Source organism: Ictidomys tridecemlineatus, chromosome 2 (genome assembly GCF_052094955.1).
Source record: "Ictidomys tridecemlineatus isolate mIctTri1 chromosome 2, mIctTri1.hap1, whole genome shotgun sequence".
In the NCBI taxonomy this organism is placed as follows: Eukaryota; Metazoa; Chordata; class Mammalia; order Rodentia; family Sciuridae; genus Ictidomys; species Ictidomys tridecemlineatus.
In genome coordinates, this window is record NC_135478.1 from 8,827,689 (window position 1) to 8,848,699 (window position 21,011).

The 21,011-nt window shown below is 45.4% G+C and overlaps 1 protein-coding gene across 7 annotated transcripts in view; it reads left to right on the plus strand.

The window, feature by feature from the left end:
* The first annotated feature begins 326 nt into the window (after positions 1 to 326).
* Positions 327 to 21,011, plus strand: part of LOC101971256 (SWI/SNF related BAF chromatin remodeling complex subunit ATPase 4) — an 81,441-nt gene continuing 60,756 nt past the window's right edge. For 4 of the 7 annotated variants that reach the window (XM_005336154.4, XM_078036247.1, XM_013363305.4 and 1 more), the window contains exons 1-10: positions 4,960 to 5,212; positions 7,319 to 7,451; positions 8,219 to 8,623; positions 8,919 to 9,017; positions 11,382 to 11,640; positions 14,198 to 14,324; positions 14,849 to 15,022; positions 16,772 to 16,945; positions 18,106 to 18,273; positions 18,355 to 18,405. In XM_005336154.4, coding sequence (XP_005336211.1) covers positions 4,991 to 5,212; positions 7,319 to 7,451; positions 8,219 to 8,623; positions 8,919 to 9,017; positions 11,382 to 11,640; positions 14,198 to 14,324; positions 14,849 to 15,022; positions 16,772 to 16,945; positions 18,106 to 18,273; positions 18,355 to 18,405 — 1,812 coding nt within the window. In that variant the 5' untranslated portion in view covers positions 4,960 to 4,990. Of the gene's footprint in view, positions 344 to 4,959; positions 5,213 to 7,318; positions 7,452 to 8,218; positions 8,624 to 8,918; positions 9,018 to 11,381; positions 11,641 to 14,197; positions 14,325 to 14,848; positions 15,023 to 16,771; positions 16,946 to 18,105; positions 18,274 to 18,354; positions 18,406 to 21,011 lie in introns of those variants that run through there. The other 3 variants (XM_078036266.1, XM_078036268.1, XM_078036254.1) reach the window with 2 other exon arrangements.

Below are 21,011 nucleotides of genomic sequence, written 5' to 3' on the forward strand. Positions count from 1 at the left end.
TCCCTTCCCTTTTTTTTTTTTTTTGGTACCAGGGTTTGAACACGGGGCATTCAACCACTGAGCCACAAGCCCAGCCCTATTTTGCATTTCATTTAGAGACAGGGTCTCACTGAGTTGCTTATTGCCTCGCAGTTGCTGAATCTGGCTTTGTACTCACGATTCCCCTGTCTCAGCCTCCCAAGCCGCTGGGATTAGAGGTGTGTACCACGCACCCAGCCAAACCCTGTTTGTATTTTTATTTAGACAGAGTTCCACTGAGTTACTTAGTGCCTTGCTTTTTGCTGAGGCTGGCTTTGAACTTGTGATCCTCCTGCCTCCACCTTCCAAGTCACTCAGATTACAGGTATGTGCCACTGTGCCTGGCTCCCTTCCCTTTTCTAAAATTATTTTTTATTTTGAGACAGGGTCTTGCTAAATTGCTGAGGCTGGCCTTCAGCCTGCATTCCTCCTAGCTCATCCTTCCTGTACAGGCATGTGCCATCACACTGGCCCAGAGTACTTTTACTTCCCATCACATGGCTTCTGACTGCCTACCAGGATTTCCAGGCTGTTTCCTTTTCTAGAGGCCCTAGGCTCACCTGACCTGAGGCCCACACACATCTGGATTAGCTCCCAGACAGACACATATGCTATTTGCCTCTTTTGTCTATGTGTGTGTTTGTCCATTGCTTCTTTCACTTGTGAGGTGTGGCCTCCTGGTTTGTTTCAGCACCCATGAAGGAACTTGTAGAGGGACTCCAGGGAGCCTAGGTAGCACCATACATGCTCCCTGCAAGTTCAAAGACCACAGTGATGATCTTAGAGATTCAAGCCCTTTCCTGAAAATACCACCAGCTTTGATTTAGAAAGGTCAGGGATGGGAAACCAAAGGGTAGGGATTGGGCATTGTCACTCTCTGATCCTATCCCTCTTGTTATTCCTGGCTGAGCTTGCTCAGTCCCTTCCCTGGGTAGGCAGCTTACTGGAGCCCAGTGGCACCTAGTTCCACAGTGTCTTCTTTTTGGGTGGGTGGGATACCGGGGATTGAATTGAAGGGCACTTGCCCACTGAGCCGCATCCCCAGCCCTATTTTGTATTTTATTTAGACACAGTGTCTTACTGAGTTGCACAGAGCCTTGCTTTTGCTGAAGCTGGCTCATTGAACTTGCCATCCTCCAGCTTCAGCCACCCAGCCGCTGGGATTACAGGGTGTGGCCACTTCGCCTGGCCATGGTGTCTTATTGTATTTTCTGTTACTATAATTGAATACCATAAACAGGGTAATATATGAAGACAAATTTATTTGGCTTACAGTTGGAGGTTGGGAAGTCCAAGGGCATGGTATTATATCATGGTAGAAAAGAGACAGCATGTGGGATGCATTCACTTTTATAGTGATCCATTTTCATGATAACCAATCTATTCCCACATTAATGACCTTAATCCATTCACAAAGACTCAGTTTATCCTTTAGTCGGTTGTATAATAACAGGCTATATAAGCCTGCTATAGATAGATGTTTGTGTATTACCAAAATTCCCATGTTGAAAATCTGCTGCCCAGTGTGATGGTATTAGGAGGTGGGGCTTTATTAAGATGACTGTGCCCAGCCCTCAGGAATGGGATTAGTGTCTTAGAGATCCCAGGGACCCCACCCCTTACCCTTTCTGCCAATTGATATAGTGAAAAAGTGATGTGAGGAAATAGGCCCTCACCAGACACTGAATATGCTGATTCCTTGATTTTACACTTTCACAACTGTGAGAAATGAATTACTATTGTGTGTAAGCCACCCTGTCTAAGGTGATTTATGATAGCAAATTCCCTTTAATCTTATTTTTTTGGGGAAGGAGTCATCCTGGGGATGGAAAACCCAGGGCCTTATCAATGCTAAACAAGCACTCTACCAATGAGTGTACCCTTAGCCTTTCCCTTTAATCAAATGATTTATAATGCCATCTCATGGTTGATACTTAGGAAACACAAAAGTAAAGAAGCCTAAAATCACCCATGATACTGCCACACACAGAGGGTGAGTGTCTATTGTCCCTGCAAATGGCAAGGAGTTGTCTGCTCTCATAACCAGCTAAATTTTGTGGCATGCAACCACTGAGCCACAGACCCACCCCTTTTTGTATTTTATTTAGAGACAGGGTTTCACTGAGTTGCTTAGGGCCTCACTGAGTTCCTGAGACTGGCTTTGAACTTGTGATCCTTCTGCCTCAGCCTCCCAAGCTACTGGGATTACAGGCATGTGCCACTGCAACAGGCTCGTTTATTCTTTTTTTTTTTTTTTTTTTTTAAAGAGAGAGTGAGAGAGAGAGGGGGACAGAGAGAGAGAGAGAGAATTTTAACATTTATTTATTTTTTCTTAGTTCTCGGCGGACACAACATCTTTGTTTGTATGTGGTGCTGAGGATCGAACTCGGGCCGCACGCATGCTAGGCGAGCGCGCTACCGCTTGAGCCACATCCCCAGCCCGGCTCGTTCATTCTTGATGAAGGCACAGAGTGTCATCAGAACTAGTGACTTAGAAGGGTTTAATAAATTCAACCTAAGATAAAACACCTACATTCTGAAGGAAATTTGTTGCCCTGAGTTTCTGGTTTGGAAGAACCACTTCTTGTTTGATGTACCATACATCTTTTTTCTTTCTTCTTCTTCTTTCTTCTTTCTTCTCTTCATTCTTTTAGTTGTCAATGGACCTTTATTTTATTTATCTATATGTGGTACTGAGAATCAAACCCAGTGCCTCACACATTATAGGCAAGTGCTGTACTTCTGAGCTATAATCTCAGCCCTTTTTAAATGTTTTTATTAGTGTATTATCATTTTACATAATAGTGGGGTTGAAAATTGAGGACAGGTGTGGTGATGCACGCCAATTGATCTAGTGATTTGGGCTGAGGCAGGAGGATCTCAAGTTTCAGGCCAGTTGGCAATTTAGCAAGACCCTATATCCAAAAAAAAAAAAGTGTGTGTGTGAAAATTCATAAAATTTTCCATCAGGTTGGGGATATAGCTCAGTGGTAGAGCAAGTGCTTAACATGCATGAGGAATCTGGGTTCAATCCCCAGCGTGCCACACATACATCTACACACACCAACCCATGGTCCTGTCATAGCAAGCTTAATTTACCAATATCATCAGTTTTCCCTTCCCCAGTACTGGGACTGGAACCCAGGGCATTGCACATGAAAGGCAAGTGTTCTACCACTGAGTTACAACCCACACTCTTTATTTCAAGACACATCATTCTATTTTTTAAAAATATTTATTTTTAGTTTTAGGTGGACACATTATTTTGTTTTTATGTGGTGCTGAAGATCGAACTCGGTGCCTCATGCATGCTAGGCCTGCACTCTACCACTGAGCTACAAATCATGCTATTTCTTTTCCTTTTTTTTTTTTAAATGGTAAGTCAAGCTTTTTTTTTTTTTTTTTTAAGAGAGAGAGAGAGAGAATTTATTATTTATTTTTTATTTTTCGGCGGACACAACATCTTTGTTTGTATGTGGTGCTGAGGATCGAACCCGGGCTGCACGCATGCCAGGCGATCGCGCTACCACTTGAGCCACATCCCCACCCCCAAATCATGCTATTTCAAGACACATCTCCAGGCTAGCCTTGAACTTAACCATTCTGCTTCAGCCTCCCAAATAGCTAGGATTACAGGTGTGCACCACCTTGACAAGCGTCACCAGAATTTTTTACACTTGTGGAGGCTGTGGGTTATAGTACTGGGTATCAGTTTTTAGTTTACAGCACTATTCATCATCTTCAGACATTTGATATTACTGTCAAAGTGTATCATGGTGCCATTTTTTGAGTGATACTTACCTTTGTATTAGCCTACTTTTTTTAAAAAATATTTTTTAGTTGTAGATGGGCACAATTCCTTTATTTATATTTATGTGGTGCTGAGGATTGAACTTAGTGCCTTGCATATGTTAAGTGAATGCTGTACCACTGATCCACTACCCCAGCCCCCAGTTTCCTGTTTTTGTTGGCTTGGTGGGGATTGAATTTAGGGCCTTGCTCTTGTTGAACATGGGTTCTACCACTGAACTACACCTCCAGCCCTGAATTTACTTTTTGAATTTAAATTCATTTAATTAATTAATCGATTATTATTTGGTGCTTAGAATTGAACCCACAGGCACTTAACCATTGAGCCACATCCTCAGCCCTTTTTATTTTTTTTTTGTTTTGAGACAGGGACTTGCTAAGTTGCTAAGGCTGGTCTTGAACTTGCAGTTCTCTTACGTCAGCTTCCTTAGTCGCAGGGATGATGTGCGCCATTGTGCCCAGACCAGGTTCATTTATTTTATTTTATTTTTTTTTAAAGAGAGAGTGAGAGAGAGGAGAGAGAGAGAATTTTTAATATTTATTTCTTAGTTCTCGGCGGACACAACATCTTTGTTGGTATGTGGTGCTGAGGATTGAACCCGGGCCGCATGCATGCCAGGCGAGCGCGCTACCGCTTGAGCCACATCCCCAGCCCCCAGGTTCATTTATTTTAAAGAAACTTGTTCTCACTGCCTTCAGTGGAAAACGGGTGTCACTTGTCATAATATTGGTTTTGATTGAATTTATGAAGTTCTAATCAGCTGCTGTTTGAGCCTTAGTTATGAAATATGAAGATTTGCAATTATTTGAGCAGTATGAAGGATAGATTAGTACTTCCTCAGGTTTTTTTTTTTTTTTTTCATTGTGATTAGAACAGGGACCTGAAGAATCTAGTAAGGCAGTGGTACATGGCCCTTATCTATGTGCCACCCCTTCCTAGGTGGACTGTGATTTGATTTATATGCCTGAGATGTATTTCTTTCTCCAAAAGGAATCAAGAAAAGATGCAGGTCAGGGTAATGGCACTGTTAGATAGATGATTCTGACATGACTTTTTTAGTCTTCCCTTGCTGCCCTTGACCTGCCTAACCCATTCCCCCAACCCCTAGAATGACTGGGACTTCTTTTCAGCAGGAGACCACCATCTGCACCTCCCGTGAAGATGTCCACTCCAGACCCACCACTGGGTGGAACTCCTCGGCCGGGCCCTTCCCCTGGCCCAGGCCCCTCACCTGGAGCCATGCTGGGCCCCAGCCCAGGCCCCTCACCAGGCTCTGCTCACAGCATGATGGGGCCCAGCCCGGGGCCTCCCTCAGCAGGACACCCCATCCCTACCCAAGGGCCTGGGGGGTACCCTCAGGACAACATGCACCAGATGCACAAGGTAGGGAGCTCTGTGCTCTTCATATCATTTACTTGCCGTTTGGCTGCCTCCCACCCCTTCCCTCTAGGCTGTGGGAAGCCTCTGAACTTGAGCCTCCCCTGAAGGCCAGTGGGAAAGCCTCCTTGTCAGTGGTGGCTGTTTTGGTCCAGACGCCTGCTCCAGGGTCCGTTGTGGGGAACAGAGGGGTCAGGCACACAATCTGTCCTGAGCTGGGAGTGGGGAGCAGCCGCCCTGGATGCCCTGCACGCCTTGTTCTGCATGGGAACTTTCAGAACAGTACTCTGAAGTTCCTCTCAACAATAAAGAAAAACGCCTGAATCACTAAAGGAGGCTTAAGGGACATGGTTTCCTTTTGGCTGCTGTGCCTACCTGGGGAATTCACAAAGCAGGGCAGGGGTGCCTCAATCCCTGCCCACAACTTATGCTTGGGCCACTGTCTTGACCTCTTACTTGAGCTGATCAGAGCTGCTTTTGCTAGGAAAGTGGATACATTAATTTCCTTCCCTTTATGTCATTTTACATCCCTTTTTGTCATTGAGGGGGCTTGGAGGAGGAAATATCCCCTTGTATGTACCAGCATCTGTAAGAAATGGCGACATTTCTGTCAGGGCCCTCAGGAGGCCGGGGTCTGCATAGATACCGGTGGAGGGGTGGGTCTAGAAGTGGGTCCCACCACCTGGCACTGACGGCTCTTTACCTCCCTACTATTCCACTTGAATACCCCCAAACCCACTAGGTCTGGTGGTTATTACATAAATTTTATAGATAAGGAATCAGGGTTGCAGTCCTCCTGATGCCGCCCCCTGAGCTCTCTTTGTTCCCTACATTTGTGCTGTTTCTGAGGCCTTCAATACATTGAGGCATTCCCTTGCCAACCCTCTCCATCTCCTGTACATTTCTCTCAACTTATGTATAATATCTGTCTTGACCCTTCTATCTTGGAAACTATTGGTAACAAGGTAGGGAGCCCTGTGCTGTTCATATCATTCGCTTGCCCTTTGGCCTATCATTCACTCTTGTTTTATACGCCAGCTCCTTCTCCAGCACAGCCCCTACTTTCCTTCTCTGCCCTCCTGGCATGGCACATACACACTGTACACCTCTGATGTATGTTTGTCAAACACCTGCCATATATTCCACACCCTGCTAGGATCAGGGTCCCATGCTGACAGGGTGCCTGTTACTGCGCAGAGCTCAGTCTCTCCCATAACCAGGGAAAGAGGGATGGGGACAGGCCCGTACCTTGGGTCTGGTCAGCATCTTGAGGGCTTAACCTGTCCCTCATGAAGCTTCCCCTTACCTGGCCCCTCTTCTCCTTGAGCACAGCACACATTGAGTTAGTTGTAGGTTTGTTTTGTCAGCCGTGAACCTGTGAGTTCCCAGAAAGGAGAATACTTGTGCTAACCCAGGCCTAGTGGGGGCCCACAAAAAGATTTTGGATGGCATCCCCTTTGCCAGCGGTTCCCCTGGAGGAATAACCTGCTACTGAGTGTAGGAGAGACATATACTTCATCATTCTGCCAAGACCTGCCCTTAACTCCTGTGGGGGCTAGAACAGGTCTGTAGTCTCATTTTCTGCCAGCAACTGAGGAGGTGCAGAGTTTGGGAGACGTCCGACGTGTTTTTACAGTCTTTGTGTGCAGACTTATCTGTCTGTCTGATTTCTAGTCCCTAAAGAAGAGGGTCCTTGGTTCCCAGATTCATATTTTGTCCAGTCACAATGAGCAGTGAGATTTGTGTCCTGGATGAAACCACTCCCTCCCTAAGATCTTTCTTGTGTCTTTTCCTTTCCTCTTGTGGTTGCTGACTGCCTCTAGAACATCTTCCTGCCCTCTCCTGTCACCCTAGTGCAGTTGCTTCCTTGCCTCCAGGCCACCAGTTGTCTGATTGGACACCCTACACTGGGTGGCATTTATTTTGTGTGTCTACCTTGGTATCGTGTCCATGCCTTGGAGCTGAGCCCTTGGTCATGTTGGTGACTCGGTGGATGCTATGGCAGCATTGGGTGGACGTTTGTTGTCGTCCATCTTATTCCCAGTGATGCTTTGCTGTGTCGCCTCTTCCTATTCCCCTTGTTGACTCTGCCTTATTGTTGGCCACTTGCAGCCTATGGAGTCCATGCATGAGAAGGGCATGTCGGACGACCCACGCTACAACCAGATGAAAGGAATGGGGATGCGGTCAGGGGGCCACGCAGGGATGGGGCCCCCACCCAGCCCCATGGACCAGCACTCCCAAGGTACTATTCTGTATTTCTTCTTGCTTAGTGTTGGTCATACATAGTGAGCCCGTATACCCCTTTTCCTAACAGGGTTCCCATAGATGGGTTCTGTGATGACCTCAGACAGTTGAACTCCAGGGAAGGCCCTGCCATAAAGAGTGTCTGGAGGTTAGGTGGTGGTCTGCTTTGGCCCTCTTGTTTTGGAGCAACCCTAGAAGAGCATACATGGTGGGCAGAGTTGAGTGTTAGAGGAGAGCTTGTTAGGAGCTCCAGTGCCATCTGGGAGCTTAGTGGAGATAGTGTCTCAGGGCTCAGGACTCGGCCTTACAAGCCAGTTGGCTTTTCCTTATGGGGATGACGGAGAAATGATATAGGAGATGACTTGCAGAGCGATTCCAGGCATCAGGGACAGGAAGCTCAGGCTTCTGAGGAATGGAAGTGAGAGGAATGGGTCTGGCTGATCTGAAGATATGTACCCTGCTCTGCCCAGGCAGGAGGGCAGGCCTGGAAAGATCCTAGATTTCATTCATAGCTTCACCATTAACCATCTGTACTCTACTGAAACATGGGCCAAAGCACGTGACCATGTGGGCTGCTAGGCCAAGGCTATGAGTTGAGAATATGTCCTCTGGGTGCCTTGTGTTTGGCTCATGAGAATGAAGCCATTGGGCTATTCTGTGTCTTGGAGGATGAGACAGTATAGGTATGACAGAACAGTTTACTGTCTCTGTCTTTATCTCAAATGTATGCTGCCAAGTGACCATTGGATTGGTCTTTCCTTGCAGGTTACCCCTCACCCTTGGGCAGCTCTGAGCATGCTTCCAGTCCAGTTCCAGCCAGTGGCCCATCCTCTGGTCCCCAAATGTCATCTGGGCCAGGAGGGGCCCCACTAGATGGTGCTGACCCCCAGGCCTTGGGGCAGCAGACCCGGGGCCCAACCCCATTTAACCAGAACCAGCTGCACCAGCTTCGAGCTCAGATAATGGCCTACAAGATGCTGGCCAGGGGGCAACCTCTTCCTGACCACCTGCAAATGGCTGTGCAGGGAAAGCGGCCAATGCCTGGGATGCAACAGCAGATGCCAACACTACCTCCGCCCTCTGTGTCTGCCACAGGACCTGGCCCTGGCCCTGGGCCTGGCCCTGGCCCAGGTCCAGGACCAGCACCTCCAAATTACAGCAGGCCTCATGGTAAGGCCCACCATCCCTGGTCCCTAGGGTGGGGAGGAAGTCCAGAGTGAACTGGCCAGAGCCTGGGTAGCAATGATAGATGATCCTGAGTCTGTTGTTGGTGGGCTTCTCAAGTGATTGCTCAGATGGCCAGGTCGTTGTCATGATAAATGTCATTTTTTCAGCTTCCCTTGAGATCTATACCTAAGGGCTTGTGGATAGGTGTGTGCCCTCAGCCAAGGATGCTCATAAATAGGTGTGGGTATGAAGACAGTTCACATTTTATTCTCCTTTCTTTGTTTCCCCCTGCATGTAGGTATGGGAGGGCCCAACATGCCACCTCCAGGACCCTCAGGTGTGCCCCCTGGGATGCCTGGTCAGCCCCCTGGAGGGCCTCCCAAACCTTGGCCTGAAGGTAAGATCACTTCTCTCTTCATCTGTGTCCTGCCTCTGTATTATGAGCTTGGAGCTTGCAAGCCCTGAGATGAGCCTGATCAGAGAGAATACTTAGGATGCTCGCTTGAACAGAACAGAAACTGCATGTTTTCCTGTGGTGTTCTCTTGGTCTCATCTATCCCTGGTCAGTTCCCAAAGTCTTGGGCTCAGATCTGCTCCACAGTTGCCCTTTTGTGTTGTGGGTCAAGGGTATCTTGGGGTTTCTTTAAACCAGTAACAAGCAGAGGAGAGCAATGAATGGGTCTACCATGAGACTCAAGGGAAAGGCCTGAGAGGTACACCTGGCACCACAGGCAAATTCCTTCCTGGAGGGCACATCTCAATCTGTCTTCCTTTCCAAGAACATCCCTGTGGGAGGCAGGTAGGATGATAAGAGAGTTTAGGGTCCTATCACCCTCACTGACGTATGTGTGTCCTTGGTCCAGTGCTCTCTGAGGCTCCATGTCCACGTATGTAAAAGTTGGTTATATTTCAGGGTCCATATATGTTTGGGATAGATATAGTGGATAAGATGGATTCATTTATGGCCATCTTAGAGTCTGAGGTGTATTGATGTTCATCAAAGAACTAGTCACTAAAATTGAATTCACTTTGAAGTAGAGTGTAGTGGTTCCCACTTTTCTTTTTTTAGGATTTTTTTTTTCCATTTTTTTTTTTTTAACAGAGGGAAGGAGAGAGAGAATTTTTTAATATTTATTTTTCAGTTTTCGGCGGACACAACATCTTTGTTTGTATGTGGTGCTAAGGATCGAACCCAGGCTGCAGGCATGCCAGGCGAGCGCACTACCGCGTGAGCCACATCCCCAGCCCCCATGGTTCCCACTTTTCCATGAAGGATATATTCGTTCCAAGATCCCCAGTGGGTGTTAGCTACCATGGATAGGCCCAAATCAATCTCTCATCCTTTTCTTTTTTTCTTGGTGCCTCCCTCCCCATTTCTTTTGTGGTACTGGGGACTGGGGATTGAACCCAGAGGTTCTTTACCACTGACCTACACTCCCAGCCTTTTTTTTTTTTTTTTTACTTTTTGCCTTTATTTACTTATTTAATTAACTATTTTGACAGGGCCTTCCTAAATTGCTGAGGCTGACCTTGAACTTGTGATCCTCCTGTATCAGCCTCTCAAATAGCTGGGATTACAAATTTGTGACACCACTCTTAGTTATTTTTTACTTAACATGAATACTGGTGACAAAGTTTAATTTATAAATTAGTCACAGATATGAGAGACAGCTAGCAATAAAATGGAACAATTGTAACAGCACACAGTAGTAAAAGTTGTGAATAAGGTCTTTGTCTCTAAAATTATCTTATTAGCTAGGTGTAGTGATGTATGCCTGTAACCCCATTGGCTCAAGAGGCTAAGGTGGAGGATGGCAAGTTCAAGTCCATCCTGGGAAACTTAGAGAGATCCTAAAATAAAATTAACCTGATCACAGTGGCACACACCTGTTATCCCAGTTTATGAGGCTGAAGCAGAAGGATCACAAGTTCAAATCCAGCCTCAGCACCTTAGTGAGGGCCTATGCAACTTAGTGAGATTTTGTCTCAAAATAAAACCTAAAAAGGGCTGGGGATGTGTCTCAGTGGTTAAGTGCCCCTGGTATGCAATCCCTGTTACCAATCAATCAATAAATAAACAAACAAACTAATTAACTAAAGATGGAGCTCACAGTAAAATACCCTTGGATTCAATCCCCAGTGCCATAAAAAAGTAAAAATACTTGGGCTGGGGATATGGTTTAATTCTAGAGCACTTTCTTAGCATGTAGTAGGCCCTGGATTCAGTCCCCAGTGCTGCAAAAAACAACCCTGGTATATTGTCCTCACTCTTTGTGATGATGTAAGTTGATAAGATGGAGGGAGGCAAATGATGTAAGCAGTGTGATGTGACTGCTCAGGACAGGTTACAATTTTAAATTAATGAGTTGTTTGTTTCTGGAATTTTTCACATAATATTTCAGACTGTGGTTGACTGAGGGTAACTAAAATAGCAGAAAAAGAAGCTGCTGGTGAGAGGGGGGACTATTGCAGAGGAAAGACAAGAAAATGTGGGTCCTAAGAGGCCAGAGGCCAGAAAGATGTGGATGAGTGAAGACTGGGGTCAGGGAGCGGAGTGGAGATCAGGAAGAGAGATGAACCCTGAGGCAGGAGGGAGGCAGATGCCTGGGTGAGAAGCAGCGTGGCATTTGGTGGGTGAGAGGAAGGAGGTGGGGAGAGGTTGGTCTGTTCCCAGGTAGCAAGCCACCTGGCAGGCTTTGCATTTTCACTGAAGAATTGTCCCTGGGCTTAACATGTCTCCATCTTGCTCACCTCTCCCCAGGACCCATGGCGAATGCTGCTGCCCCCACAAGCACCCCTCAGAAACTGATCCCCCCGCAGCCGACAGGACGCCCTTCGCCTGCGCCCCCTGCTGTCCCGCCTGCTGCTTCACCTGTGATGCCACCTCAGACACAGTCCCCAGGGCAGCCAGCCCAGCCCGCACCCTTGGTGCCGTTGCACCAGAAGCAGAGCCGCATCACCCCCATCCAGAAGCCCAGGGGCCTGGACCCTGTGGAGATCCTGCAGGAGCGGGAATACAGGTGAGACGTAGCCCACTGGCTCCTTGGATTGGCTAAGGTGTGGTTCCTCATCCTGAGAGTCACTGGAGTGGTGATAGCTTTGCCCAACTCGCCCAGGAGCCTCCCAGCCTTCCAGTTTTGCAGCGCCTCCTTCAACATAGCAGTGTAAGTCCTTACAGTTGATTTACATCCATTTCTCAGGTTGAGACCAACAAAAGTGGCTTCCCACTTTTGTCCCCATGTGGCCATTGAGGTCTCCCTTTGCATAGAAGCTCTTCCCAGACCCCCTCACTCCAGGCCTTTCCTCCAAGCACTAGCCACTCTGGAATTAGTGGAGGATTTACTCCTCTCCCTCCTCTGCCCCAGTGCTAAGGATCCATCTTCGGCAAGCACTGAGTCACAGCTGAATCATATTCCCAGCCTACTGTTTATTTTTTTATCCCTTCTGGCCTTCTCAATGAGACTGCAAACTCCATGGGAGCAACAACCTTGATGGTTGCATTCAGTGCTGAGACTCCATACCCTAAAATTGATGCAGCATAGTAGGTGCTCTGTAAGTAAGTGTGTGAAAGACTGAGCAAGAGGATTGTTTCATTTAACCTTCAGATCAAGCCTGTAGATTACTCTCAGGGGTGTCCTTAGTTTATGGATGAGGACAATGAGGCTAATAGGCTCAACAGATTTCTTATATTTTTAGTTGTAGATGGACATGGTACCTTTTTTTAAATTTATTTTTATTTTTTAAAAATATTTATTTCTTAGGTGTAGATGGACACAACCAATGCCTTTATTTATTTTTATGTGGTGCTGAGTATTGAACCCAGTGTCTCACACTTGTGAGGCAAGCGCTCTACCACTGAGCCACAACCCTAGCCTGGCTCAATAGATATAGATTTCTGTGTGTGTGTGTGCATGTGTGTGTGTGCGTGCGCACGCATGTGCACTTTTGTTTTTATTTTGATTTGATTAGAAGCCTTGGAACTATTTTTTAATCTATTTTTTAGTTGTAGTTGGACACAACACGTTTATTTCACTTGTTTTTTATTTTTATTTTTTATGTGGTGCTAAGAGTTGAACCCAGAGTGCGAGGCAAGTGCTCTACCACTGAGCCACAACCCCAGCCCCAGAACTATTTTTTTTTAATACATGACAGCAAAAAATATATGGAGTACAACTTTCCATTTTTGTAGTTGTTCATGATGTGGAGTTATACTGGTTGTGGTTTTTTTTTTTTTTTTGGGTACTGGGAATTAAACTCAGGGGCACTTGACCTCTGAGCCACATCCCGGCCCTATTTTATATTTTATTTAGAGACAGGGTCTCACTGGGTTGCTTAGCACCTCGCTTTTGCTGAGGCTGGCTTTCAATTGGTGATCTCCTGCCTCAGCCTCCTGAGCTGCTGGGATTACAGACATGTGGCACTGAGCCTGGCTCTTCTTTAAAACATATATGTTTTTTAGTTGTCAGTGGACATTTATTTTATTCATTTATTTGTAGTGCTGAGAATTGAATTCATTACCTCCCATGCACTAGGCAAGTGCTCTAACACTGAGCTACAACCCTAGCCCTGTTTGTGCATATATATATAATCATAGAAAAGTTATCTCCTATTTATTCTACTTTTTCCCGTTCCTATCTGCCCCTACTCCCCAACCTAGCTAAACCCCCCCTACCCCCCCGCCATCGGAGTCCACATCTGTATATCAGAACATTTGGCTTTTGGTTTTTGAGGATTGGCTTATTTCATGATAGTCTCCAGTTCCATCCATTTACCAGCAAATGCCCTAATTCATTCTTCTTTATGGCTGGGTAATATTCCAGCCATACATTATGTATATGCACCATATTTTCTTTATGCATTTATCTGTTGTCTGGTAGTAAGTTGGTTGCATAGCTTAGCTATTGTGAATTGATCTGCTGTAAACATTGATGTGGCTGTGTCACTATAGTGTGTTGATTTTAAGTCCTTTGGGTATATGCTGAGGAGTAGGATAACTGGGTCAAATGGGGGTTTCATTCCATGTTTTCTGAGGAATCGCCATACTGCTTTTCAGAGTGGTTGTACCAATCTGCCATCCCACCAGCAGTGTATGGTTGTACCTTTCCCCTACATCCTCGCCAACATTTATTGTTACTTGTATTTTTGATAATTGCCATTCTGATTGGGGTGAAATGAAATCTCAGTATAGTTTTAATTTGCATTTCTCTAATTGTAGTGATGTTGAACATTTTCTGGCTCAGTTGATTTCTGAGGCCCCGTGTCTCATCCATGCCAGGATAGGGACAGATTCTGGTTAGTCTGAAGCCAGAAAGTCACTACTAATATGCCATGAGCCAGCCACTAGGTGTCTTGATTTTTGTGGTTTGTGTGGCTTGGTCCTAAGAAACTTTCTTGCTGCCTTCTCTGTCCTATGTTTTGGCTGGCATCCTTTTTGAGGGAGTTCATGTCTCAAGGCCAGGTCTGTCTGTCTTGAGAGATAGAGTCTTCAGAAGCTCTGGCTTTAAAGACATCAGGTGGCTTCTTATAAATATAGTCCCTCTTACCACCTATCCTTTCTTTCCCTTTCTTTGCGCCTAGGCTGCAGGCTCGCATTGCACATCGAATTCAGGAACTTGAAAATCTTCCCGGGTCCCTGGCCGGGGATTTGAGAACCAAAGCGACCATTGAGCTCAAGGCCCTCAGGCTGCTTAACTTCCAGAGACAGGTAAGTTCCAGTGTGGTCCTGGATCTAGGGAATAGGCCTTCCCCACCACCTGTCATGCTGAGACCCCTAAAACTTCTTGCAGGACTATCATCCAGAGTACCTGTATAGTTTAGGCAGCCATGCCAACCTGCATATATTAACCCACTGTCTTACCCTCTCCTTGTGTCTTATTCCATGGTGGGGCAGTGCTGCTCACATAATATACAAGTGTGGGCCTTCCCTAAGCTCCAGTTGCCTACAGAAGCAGGAGAGTGGAGTGACTCTCCAGTGTTTCATAAGGAATTGTATTGTGTTGTGGGAAGACAAGCTGGAGACAAGAGGCACAAGAAGATTCTCTGACCAGGTGTGCAGAATGCTCACCTTCTGCTCTTGTCTGTACCACCCATGGGTGCATAAGGCAGTTAATTAGGATCCTTTGGGAGGCAGCATCGCCTGCCTTGTATATGATCGGCAATTATAAATTTCACTGTGGGCACAGCAGAGGTATCTTCTTCAGTGTCATTGTTTCTTCTTCCTCCCTGAAGCTACGCCAGGAGGTTGTGGTGTGCATGCGGAGGGACACAGCCTTGGAGACGGCCCTTAATGCCAAGGCCTACAAGCGCAGCAAGCGTCAGTCCCTGCGAGAGGCCCGCATCACTGAGAAGCTAGAGAAACAGCAAAAGATTGAGCAGGAGCGCAAACGCCGCCAGAAGCACCAGGTTAGTTCCAGAGCTGTTCCTGGGCTGCTTGGGTGCCTGCTCATTATAGCCTGCACCGGGATGGGACTTTGTATGTTTTGTTTCTAGACACACTAGTCTTTTCTGTTCATTTTACCAGTCTCCTAGGCACTGAGAATACACTGGTGGTCAAAACCAAGCCACAGGGAGGGGATGGGCAATAATGAAATCCCTGTATCCCATTGTGAAGGTGTAGGATCTGAGGAAAGTACAGCAAGGAAAGAGTGAGGAAGACATGATCAGGAAAGTTTCTCTGGGAAGGTGAGATCTGAACAGAGAGACCCAAAGGAGGGATTCACAGGGACATTGGGCAGAGAGCAGTCCAGATACAGGGGCAGATGAAAATGCCCTGGGGCTAGAATGTGCCTCTGTTTTCTCTGAGAAGCCAGGATCCCAGTGTAGCCGGAGTGGAGTGAATGACAGGGAGAGCTGAAGAGGTGAGGGCAAGGATGTGACAAGGCAGATGGTATAGGGTCTGTGACCATGGAGAAGACTTTGACTTTTGCTTGGCATGGGGTGAGAGCCACAGAGCCTGCTGAGCAAATGAGAACCTGACATGACTTTACGAGGTCAGCTTCACAGTCTAAAGTCCTCATCCGAGAGGATTTGGAGCTGATTCTGTGCATTTTGTTGCTCTTTGATATTTCCTGAAGTTTTTAAATAATGAACATGTATTTCTGATATCTTTTAATATTCAGTATTAACTACTCTTAACTTTTTTTTTTTTTAAAGAGAGAGAGAGAGAGAGAGAGAGGGAATTTTTTTAATATTTATTTTTTAGTTCTCGGCGGACACAACATCTTTGTTGGTATGTGGTGCTGAGGATCGAACCCGGGCCGCACGCATGCCAGACGAGCGCGCTGCCGCTTGAGCCACATCCCCAGCCCCTACTCTTAACTTTTTAAAAAAAATTTTTTTAGTTGTAGAGGAACACAATATCATTTATTTATTTATGCATGCTGAGGATCGAACCCAGTGCCTCGTGTGTGTGCAAGGGCAAGCGCTCAACCAACCACTGAGCCACAACCTCAGCCCTACTGTTAACTTTTTATTTTTTTAGAGAGAGAGAGAATTTTAATATTTATTTTATTTTATTTTTTTTAGTTTTCGGCAGATACAGCATCTTTCTTTGTATGTGGTGCTGAGGATCGAACCCGGGCCTCACCATGCCAGGCGAACGCGATACCGCTTGAGCCACATCCCCAGCCCAACTTTTTATTATTTGCAATTTGAATGCACAATTCCCTTTTTTGTGTATTCATGAATTAAAAGCTAGTTAAAAGCTAAGAACTTTTGTATGAAATTTACACACAATCTGTTTTTCTTGTTTATTTTGCAATGCTGGGGAAATTTTTATTATCTTTTTCAAGATAAAATAGCAGTTCATCACTGAGCTACATTCCCAGGCCTTTCTATTTTTTTATTTTGAGGAGTTTTTTTTTTTTTTTTTTTTGTACCAGGGATTGAACTCAGGGTGGTCAGACACTGAGCTATATTCCCAGCCTTTTTTAGTATTTTATTTAGAGACAGGGTCTCACTGAGTTGCTCAGTGCCTTGCTGTTGCTGAGGCTGGCTTTGAACTCTTATCTCAGCCTCCCAAAATGCTGGGATCACAGGCGTGCTCCACTGCGCCTGGCCATGCCCAGCTTTCTTTTTGTCCTGTCTGACTCTGGGTGACATTGTGATGACTTCCGTTGAGTGTTCAGTCTTCTTTTGCACATGTCTCGGCAGGAATACCTCAATAGCATTCTTCAGCATGCCAAGGATTTTAAAGAATATCACAGATCAGTCACAGGCAAAATCCAGAAACTCACCAAGGCAGTAGCCACATACCATGCCAACACAGAGCGAGAGCAGAAGAAAGAAAATGAACGAATTGAGAAGGAAAGAATGCGGAGGCTCATGGTAAGAGTTCTGTTTTCTTGCTTTTGGTCCCTTGTGTGCTTTGAGTGTTTCGGGTACCAGCAGCCTGTTAACCCAGGATCATGCTAGGCATTCTGCTGCTTGGATTAGAGTTGGAGCTTGGGTTTGGGAGGGAGCGAGTCCTGGGCTCAGATCTTCTGTTCCCTCTGGCCATCAGAGTGGCTAACATGGTCTTAGGGCTTGTTCACTGACTGTCCTGTGTCTCCGGAGAGAAGGAGCTGGTGCTCTCTGCCCTATTTGAGTGAGAGCCACAGAAGATGAAGTCTACACTCTTTACCTTCAGAATAAACGTGTTTGTTTATGAATGAGTCACTAGTTGGGCAGACACTGCTGGCCCACTCTTCCAGGCACTTCTAAGGGTACAGAGGATACACTGGGAACAGGACGTAGTCCCTGCCCTCTTGGGTGGTATAGGCACTTGAGAAAGTTAGTTTTTTGAATGAAATGAATGTGCTAGTTTGGAATGATGAAAAGACAGTGCAGAGAACAGAGCAGGGGAATGAGAAGGCCTCAGAACAGAGGCTCAAAGGGTGAGCATGACCCTGCAGAGATGTGCAGGAAGGATTCCCAGAAAGAGAGGGCAGAAATGGCAGACAACCAAGTACAAGACAGAAGAAGTGGCCCTGTGTCTGTGAAATGTTGTTGTATTGGGGCAGGAAGTGAGGTCAAGAATTTGCAAGGGTGAGCATGTGGGCCCATGGGACCTGCAGGCCATTGCTAGGACTGGAAATTAATTCTGAACATAAGGGAATGCTCCAGGAGCGCTTCAGCTCCAGATTGAAGTGATCTCAGAAAGGAGAGGGGATTGCTGTGGGGTTTTGTGGCATTGATGTAGCTTAGAGAGGGTTTGGATTTGGGATGTGTTTTCTAGACTGAGAGGACAGGACTTGGTTGTGGTCTCTCTGAGTGGCTTGTGGCAGGTCCATGTCTGTTTTGGGGTCTAGCACTAGGTATGTGTTGAGGTGATACTGAAGGGGGAGCTGATGCCTTTGAAGCAGGGTGGGATCAGAACCAACTGCTCTGAAATGTTCTGCGAGTTGCTGGTTAATGAAACCCCCAGTGAGGCTCTTGCCCCTGGGTTTGCTGGAGGCCAGCAGATGTGCAGGTCCTACAAACCAGTGTCACAATCCCACACTTCTTAGGCTGAAGATGAGGAGGGCTACCGCAAACTCATCGACCAGAAGAAGGACAAGCGCTTGGCCTACCTTTTGCAGCAGACAGACGAGTATGTGGCCAACCTCACAGAGCTGGTACGGCAGCATAAGGCTGCCCAGGTTGCCAAGGAGAAAAAGAAGAAAAAGAAAAAGAAGGTGCGCTGAGCCCTGTCTGGAAGAGTGTCTATATGGGTGGCCTTAGCCTGTGGGGTCACCTATGTCTCTCTTTACTTCCAGAAGGCAGAAAATGCTGAAGGGCAGACACCTGCAATTGGACCGGATGGCGAGGTGAGGAAGCAGGGATTTCTTATGGAAATGCCAACAGCCTTGCAGTGTGGGTCTGTATAATTTTCTAGAAATTCTGGTTATGGAATCCAGGGTTCGTGTGTGCTAGCCTCCAAATGCTGTATTACTGAGATCTATCCCCTAGCCCAGAAGTCTTTGTCTATTTTTAAAAGTATTATTGGTTTTCTAAATTTATTTTTTTCCTGAACCCTGTGCTTTATGCTAGGCAATTTTACTCTGTCACTAAAATGCATCCTGTCTCCCAAATCTTTTCTTTGTAAACCACAAAAGCCATATATAATGAGCATTTATAAGAATGTAGTGTGTACATCACTTTCATCCCACTCACTGGGTGTGTTTGTTTCCAGACCTTTTATTTCCCCTTTTTTCTTTTTTTTTGGTACTGGGAATTGAATCCAGGGGTACTTTGCCACTGAGCTATATTCCCAACCCTTTTTATTTTTTTTAATTTTTAGCCACAGTATCACTAAGTTGCTTAGACTTTTGCTAAGTTGCTGAGGCTAGCCTCAAACTTGAAATCCTCCTGCCTCAGCCTCCTGAGTTGCTGGGATTATAGGCGTGCACCACTGTGCCTAGCTAGGCCTATTTCCCCTCCCCACCAAATCCCTTTTTTGTGCAAGTCCTGTCCTACCTTATTTGTATATAGATTTTTTACTTTGTTGTTTTCACTTGTCTTCTTTCCTAAACAGTTTGAGAGTAAGGTACATGCTGACAGCCCTTCACTTCCCTGATTTTGGTGTTATTTCCCAAAGGCAAGGTCATTCTCTTCCATCTTGCACCCTGGTAGTTATGATGTTGATGTGATAGTCTCATTTTACATACACACCTTTGCATTATGATTTTCCGCATGACCCTCCAACACCCTTCCCAATACCAAAAACCTCCGATGGCATTTACTAGAGATCTCTTATTAGTCTGCTTAGATCTTGAACCTCTCTTCGCTTTTTCTATGACCTTCATGACATTGATTTTCTGAGAAGCACAGGCTGGTATTTCATTTGGTGGTACTCAGTTTGGGTTTGATGTTTTCTTGTTACTAGATGCTTATGTGTTTTTGGCAAGAAGACCTCAAAAGTAACCCTTTGTCCTCCTCTGTGCATTATGTTGAGAATAATGCTAGGTGAGTGCTCTACCACTGAGCCACGTAATGCACTGATGACATTGACCTTGATCACTTGCTGTCTGCCTCTGTTATAAATTTATTTTGCTTTTCCAGTAGTCAGTAAGTACCTTGTGGTACTAGAGACTATGTGAATATATTTTAGCTCTCCAACTTTTTCATGCTGCATTGTTTTTGTTTTTTTTTAATATTTTTTTGGGGGGGCTGGGGATGTGGCTCAAGCGGTAGCACGCTCGCCTCGCATGAGTGCGGTCCAGGTTCAGTCCTCAGCACCACATACAAACAAAGATGGTGTGTCCGCCGAAAACTAAAAAATAAATATTAAAAAAAAATTATGAAAAAAAATTTATTTTTTGGTTGTAGGTAGACACAATATGTTTATTTCATTTTTATGTGGTGCTGAGGATCAAACCCAATGCCTCACATGTGCTAGACAAGCGCTCTACCACTGAGCCACCACTCCAGCACTGCATTGGTTTTTGCAATGAAAGTTACCCCATCATTTCTGTGCATTCATTAGTTGCCTTTCTCCATAAATAAAGCTGCATCTTCTCTCCCATTTGGTCTAGGGGTCATAGTCTGATAACCCTTGGTATACATAATTTTATGGATTTTTATTTTATGTTTTAGATTTCATCGCCATCATTATCATCATCGTTATTTTTTTTTGGTGGGGCACTGGGGATCAAATATGAGGCTTTTCATATGCTCAGCAAGTTATTTACCTGATCCTCATCTCAATCCCTTGTTTGATTTAATGGGTTATAATCTTTTACTATTACTCACTTTGATTATTTGATTTGGGCCTGTATGATCCCCTTCATATTGGCTCCTGTTCTTTTGATATGTCCCTATCATTCTTTGTATGCGTCCTTTTTACCAGACTAAGCTGCTTATGTTGCCCATGCCCTGAGTCAGTCTCTTTTCTTAGAGTCCTGGTTCATTTTATTAGAAAAAAATAGAATTCAAATCTTGCTTTGGGTGTGCTTATTGCTGGTGGCTGTAATGGCTCTTAGGTTCTCTCAGCAGCTAGATTTAGGGAATAGATATGTGTGCACTTAATTGCCACATGCCATCACCCTGATACCTACAATCCTAATCCCTCACCTCAGTGTTATTTCTTTCCTTCACCTTTTCCTTATTTCTGAAGTCAGTAACCTGGCTACCATCAGCCAAGATACACTTACTTACTAAGTTCTAGGATACACAGAAAGCATACTAACCCATAGTCTATGAAGAAGTCTCCCAGCTAGCATTAGTGTTTGCTTATGATCCTTCAGCCTGAGAGGATATGTTCTAGATGCTTTGTTGAGAAGTTACTTGGGAGGAATTCTTCCCTCATGACCCCATTAGTGGTAGTTTCCTCCATTCTTTCTTTTTTTTTCTTTTTTAATATTTATTTTTTAGTTATAAGTTATAATATAAATATCTTTATTTTATTTTTATGTGGTGCTGAGGATCGAACCCA